Source organism: Alligator sinensis, unplaced genomic scaffold (genome assembly GCF_000455745.1).
Source record: "Alligator sinensis unplaced genomic scaffold, ASM45574v1 scaffold862_1, whole genome shotgun sequence".
In the NCBI taxonomy this organism is placed as follows: Eukaryota; Metazoa; Chordata; order Crocodylia; family Alligatoridae; genus Alligator; species Alligator sinensis.
Window position 1 is genome coordinate 1,796,554 of NW_005842066.1, and position 6,315 is coordinate 1,802,868.

At 50.4% G+C, this 6,315-nt stretch overlaps 1 protein-coding gene across 1 annotated transcript in view; it reads left to right on the forward strand.

Annotated features, from left to right (window-relative positions):
• The window catches only part of DEPDC1B (DEP domain containing 1B), a 68,347-nt gene that overhangs the window by 21,088 nt on the left and 40,944 nt on the right, over nt 1–6,315 (forward strand). The window contains exon 6 of the mRNA XM_014519907.2: nt 5,818–5,948. Coding sequence (XP_014375393.1) covers nt 5,818–5,948 — 131 coding nt within the window. The remainder of the gene's footprint in view (nt 1–5,817; nt 5,949–6,315) is intronic.

Below are 6,315 nucleotides of genomic sequence, written 5' to 3' on the forward strand. Positions count from 1 at the left end.
CAGCAGCATGTCCCTTTCCATTCTCCACTTGCTGCTGCTGTCGCTGTCCCTGTCCCCAGGTGATCTGGTTGGGAGGAGAAAGGGTGCTCCAGCACTACTCCAGGTGAGAACAGCAATGGCAGAGGATGGGGTCCTCCTGTCTGCCTGGTCTCCCCATGCATTTCCTGTAGGCTTGGGAGCAAATGCAGTGCAGGGGAACTTGCCTACCATTCCCCTGCTGAGCCCAGTTACAGCAGCTCTGGAGCTTCTCTGCACCACCCTTCCCCCCACCTCTACAACTCTACCATTTCAATTCGCAAGGGATAGTAGTGGTAGCAGTGGTTGGCTTCCCCTGTCCCATGCTTGTTCCCTGCCAACTCAGGAGCACCCAAGGGAACTGTGCAGAGAGAAAGAACCCACATGCTGCTGCCACTGTTCCCAGCTGGAGTGGGACAGGAGAGTTTTTAGATTTCATAGACATTTGGGCTGGAAGGGGCCCCAGAGGATCAACAAGTCCAGCCCCTGCCCCAGGGGCAGGAAGTCAGCAGGGATCATAGGATCCCAGCAAGATAAACATCCAATGTGTCTTGAAGGCATTCAAAGTGGGTGCTTGAACCGCCTCCGGCGGAAGTCTATTCCAAACCTTGGGGGCTCGGACAGTGAAGAAGTTCTTTCTTATGTTCAGCCTGAATCGGTCACGACGGAGTTTGTGACCGTTCGATCTTGTCATCCCTTGGGGCGCTCTGGTGAACAGACGTTCCCCCACATCCTGATGAGCACCCCTGATAAACTTATAGGTGACCACCAGATCACCCTGAGCCTGCGCTTTTCCAGGCTGAAGAGTCCCATGGCTCTCAGCCTCTCATCATAAGGTCTGTTTTCCTGACCTCTGATCATGCACATAGCTCTCCTCTGCACCCTCTCAAGCTTCTCCACATCTTTTCTGAATTGTGGAGCCCAAAACTGGAGGCAGTACTCCAGCTGCAGCCTCACCAAGGCCGAGTACAACGGGAGAATGACGTCCCAGGATTTGCTTGAGAAGCATCTATGGATGCAAGTCAGCGTTTTGCTCACTTTACTAGGCGCAGCATTACACTGAAGGCTCATGTTCATCTTGTGGTCAGTCATGACCCCCAAGTCCCTTTCGTCTGTAGTGCTAACCAGCGTAGCTCTGCTGAGCCTATAATGATGCTGCAGGTTGTTCCTCCCAAGGTGGAGATCCTTGCATTTTTCGGTGTTGAATACCATCAGGTTCTTGTCTGCGCATTTCATGAGCCTGTCAAGGTCAGCCTGGATCGCCCTCCTGTCCTCGGGTGTGGATGCTTTTCCCGGGTTGGGTGTCATCAGCAAACTTGGCCAGTCTGCTTCTGACACCAATGTCCACATCATTGATGAAGATGTTAAATAGTATAGCCCCTAGATCAGAGCCTTGAGGGACCCCAGTGGTCACAGCTCACCAAGAAGATTGGCTCCCATCGACCACCACCCTCTGGGTCCTACTGCAGAGCCAATTCCCCAGCTAGTGGATCGTAGTGAGGTTGAGGCTGCAGCTAGCCAGTTTAGCCAAGAGGTGATCGTGGGATACCAGATCGAAGGCTTTTTTAAAGTCGAGATGTACAATGTCGATCTCTTCCCCCTTGTCCAGGTGATATGTCACCTGGTCATGAAAGGAAATGAGATTGTTGCCGGTAGGTCTTGCTTGACCAAACCCATGCTGGGTATTCCTCAGGATATTGCCTTCAGCTAGTCTGTTAAGGATGGCCTCTTTAATCTTTTCCAAGACCTTCCCCAGGATAGAGGTCAGGCTGATGGGCCTGTAGTTTGCTGGATCTACTTTCCTCCCTGTCTTAAAGATAGGCATGACATTGGCCCTCTTCCAGTCTTCAGGCACTTAACCAGAGCGCCAAGAGTTCTCAAAGATCCGTGCCAGCGGCTGAGCTATTAAGCTTGCCAGCTCCCTGAGCACCCTTGGGTGTAACCCATCAGGGCTGGCTGACTTGAAGGTATCCAGCCTCTGTGTGTTCCTTCACAAGGTCAGCTTTGATGAAGGGCAAGGAATCTCCCTCACCTGGACCTCCCTGACCCATAGTGGACAGGGCCATCCCATGGGACTGGTGAAAAACTGACACAAAGTACCCATTTAGCAAGTTCGCTTTTTCCTGGGCATTGGGTGTCAGTTGCCCCATCTGGTTTAGCAGGGGTCTATCGTTGCCCTTGCTTTTCCTCCGGCTCCCCACATATCTAACAAAAGAAATTTTATTGTCCTTGATATTTATAGCTAGCTGGAGCTCCGTCAAAGCCTTGGCTTTCCTGGTTTGCTCTCTGCAGGTCCAGACCAGAGCAAAGTGTTCCTCCTTGGTGGTGGTTCCAGTCCTCCATCCTTTGTAGGTCTTCCTTTTTAAGATGCAGGAGGTCCGCCAGTTCCCTGGAGATCCAAGGGCGTTGCTGTTCCCTTTTGCTGCCTTTCCTCCGAGATGGGATGGACTTTGCTTGTGCATCCAGGATCACTCCTTTGAGGAGCAACCACTCGTCCTGAACTCCTCTCTCCTTTGGGTTATGGCCTTTTAGGGCCTCTCTGACAAGCCTCCTTAGCTTGTCAAGGTCTTGACCCTGGGTAAGGGCTCTGTAGTAGACTCTCATCATTGTGTCCCCTGTGCCGTGTTCCACACGGATTTTAACCCAGAGGGTCTCAAGTTGTCCACCATGGGTGCCAATGTCAGCTTGCAGGGACACGTAGCTTTCCTTGACATAGAGAGCTATGCCCCCGCCCCTTTTGTCCACTCGATCCCTCCTGTACAGGGTATAGCTGTCTATACCTGTGGCCCAGTCATGGGTGGAGTCCCACCAGGTCTCCGTTATCCCAGTGACATCATAGTTATTTACATTTAGCAGGAGGACAAGTTCCTCCTGTTTATTCCCCAAGCTCCTAGAATTTATGTATAGGCACGCAAGTGTCCCCTTGGGGGCCCTTGCCCTGCCTACATTTTGTTCCAGGGTTGGGGCTGGGGTGGAATCCTTTAAGTGCCTTGGCCTGCTGACTTTGCAAGGGTTGCTCAGCGGGCCAGCAGTGGCAGTAGTCCCCCCACCATCCCTTCCCAGCAGTTCACTGCCTCTCTCTCCAAAGAGCGGACTGTGGTCATGGAAGCCAAAGCCTTCCCGATGACACCAGCGCCGCAGTCTTTGGTGTACTACCTGGATCCTCCTCTCCCTCCTCAGCCTGTAGCCTGAGACTGGGAGGATCGAAGAAAACACCAATTGTGCCCCCAGACCCTTAAGCCCCACTCCCAAATCCTGAGGGAGCTGGCAACTTAGCAGGCTCTGCTGGGCCTGCAAGAAGTTCGTACCTTTTGCGAAGCTCCAGCAGGGCAGGGGCCTTGGTGTGGCTGGCCTTGGGGCCCTTTGCCACCTTGGTCCAACCCCTGGGCTGGACAGTAAGGGAGGTCCCTGAATCCTCCCTTGTCCTGGAGGGAAACCGTTGTCTACCCTCTGTCCCCCGGGGGAAAAGGGCCTGGCAGTAGGAGTCTATCTCCTGCTCACAGTCCCTGATGGCACGCAGTCTCTGGACTGCAGCCTGGGTCTCCTCCAGCTGGCGCGCCAGAGACTCCAGTAGGGAGCAGACCCCACAAGGGGAGGTAGCCATGCTCCCGGGCCCCAGAGCCTGAAAAAGTGATAGGCAGCCGAGAGCCAGAGGCTCCGTCTGCATGGAGCCCGGAGCCATGGGCTCCATCTGGGTGGCAGTCTCCGAGGTGCCGGGGGTGGGGGCCGCAGACCCCGAGGGGACCCTCAGGGTGTGGTGTGTGCCCATCCGTGTTATGCCGCTGGTGGGCTGGCTACATCTGGGACTGGCTTCCCTAGGGGGCTCAGAGGCAGGGCCTCGGGCCCTCCTGCACGAACTCCTGCGCTAACTCGTGCGCTGGGCCTAGAAGCACGCCTCTTTGCACGTCCTGTTCACGAGGCTCTGGTCGCGTGGCTCCCTGGGGGGCTGTTGCGAAGTAGGAGCCCGGGATTTTTGGGGGAGGGCCTGACCCTCCTTGGTCCAATTAGCCCTCTCCCAGCTGTCTAGGTCCCTCCCTCCATGGGCCCCTGCTTACCTGCGGGGGTCCTGGGGTCACTGCTGGGGTCCCTAGGCTCACGGGGGCGCAGAGGGCTTACAGCCACACATCTCGCAGTGGAGCTGGGAAAGCCCTCTCTAGGATTCTACAAGATCTGGGAACAGCAGCAGCGGTGGGCTAGGGGTGGGAATGTGTTGCGTGGAGGGAAAAGGAGGGGACGCTGAGAGAGTGGCAAGGAGTATGGTTCTTTCCTGCTTTGGGGGTTTGACATTCCTGTTGCTGCTCCCACTGTTATGGTCTGCGTTACCCAGTTGCAGGAGAACCTGGGAGCGGGGGGTGTAGCTACACCTGCAGTGGCAGTCACTGTATCTATACCTCCCTTTACAAAATCCTTAATCTGCCCATGGAGAGAGATAACATAGACCTATATGCTGGGATAACTTTGCTCAGTCTGGTGTAGGCTTACCCCCTGAAGCCATCAGAGGTATACTTACTGGTATAAGCTTACACTTTTTTTGGTCCATATCCATATTATGGTAACTGCTAAACAAGCCATTATCATCTTTTCCTGCTGTTTAGTGGTGAGGCGCTCTAATAATTATCTACCGAGTGAGCTTTCCTGTCATGAAGCACATCTGTTCATTCCTAATTCCAATGGCATTTACATTGGTATACAAACTGATGTACATTCCTCCAGGTTATATTTAGGTTCAGGTCCTTATATAATTTATTAGAACAGGTAATCTGGTATAGGGGGTTGTCTATTGTATATATGAAAATACACTTTTCCTCTCACAAAAAAATAGTACATGTTTTTCACAGTGCAGGTGGAACCTTACCAACTGCTGATATCTCAGCATGTCCTTTTGAGATATTTTTATATCTCAAAATGACATGCTGACTTGGTTGTTTAAAAAAAGTATGTCTTTTTAATAATGCAACATGAATATATTAATGATCATAGGAAAGTTGGGCTGCAGCGACTTCATGAGGTCATGTAGTCCAGCGCCCTGCTTGGGATAGGATCATCCTGGACTAAGTTATCCCAGCCAAGTGTATATTTAATCTGCCTTTGAAAATTTCCAGGGATGAAATTTCCACAGCTTTTCTAGGTAGCCTTTTCAAAATGTTCAACCTTCATAGTCTTTCTAATCTCTGGCCTAAATTGTTCTCTGCTGAAGCTTGAGGCCTTTGCTTCTAGTCCTGTCCCCTGCAGTCTCAGAGAAGTCTATTGCCATCCTTTTGATAATTGCCCTTTAGGCATTTTTAGTCTCTTCTTTACACTAAATAACCCTAATTTTTTTTCAGCCTTTCCCCATAAGTTATGCTTCTCTAGCCTCTAATAATTTTTGTTGCTGTCTGCTGTTTTTTTTTTCTAATCTGTCCACATCTTTCTTGAAGTGTGGGGTCCAAAACTAGACACAGTGCTCCAGGCGTGACCTCCACTAGTGCTGAATAGAGCAGAAGAATAGCTTCCCTGAATTTGCGAGACACGCTTCTGTTTAGTAAAACCCAGTATGCTGTTGGGCTTTTTGCAACACGAGCATATTGATGGGTAGTATACACTATATAACCCCTAGGTTCTTCTCTGCAGTTCTGCAGCCTAGCCAATTCTTCTTCAGCCTGTATTTTACATTTTACTTCGCCTCAAGTTTCCATGCATTAGTGACAAACATAATAAATCAAAAGGCATTTATTTTAAGAAGTGAGCCTTTCCACATACCAGCCATTTGTCTTTTTCAAAATCAATTGATACAAATAATACATTTTCATATCTTTTTAACAGCCTGCAAAAAGTACTGGGTCTGGATTCTCTGGATGAAGTGTTGGACACGCAGCTTGTGAACCCAAAGCACATCCTTCACAATGTGTACAACATCAGTAAGCAGGGCATTGTCATTTTAGAAGATAAATCAAGTGAGTGACATCAGAGTTTTTGTTGTGTTTATATGTCTTCCCACGTTGAGCTTGGATTTTTTTAATGTTGTTGTTTTTTTTCTTTTAAGTATGTCTTGTCTATTTTGGCGTCAGTTACTACTTGCTTATGCTAGAAAGCTTTGATGCTTTAACTCAGAGGTTCCCAAACTCTGACAGATTGCATACCACCAGTTTAAAACTTAAGCCTTAAGTATCACCAGCAAATTTTTCATGCAGATAGGTGTTGCCCTGTGGGGTCAGGCCAACTCTCAGGAGCTCAATATTGCGCTGTTAGACAGGAGGGTGTGACACAATTGCACATATACAAACACACAAATCAATTGGATGCACACGCGCGTGCACCCCC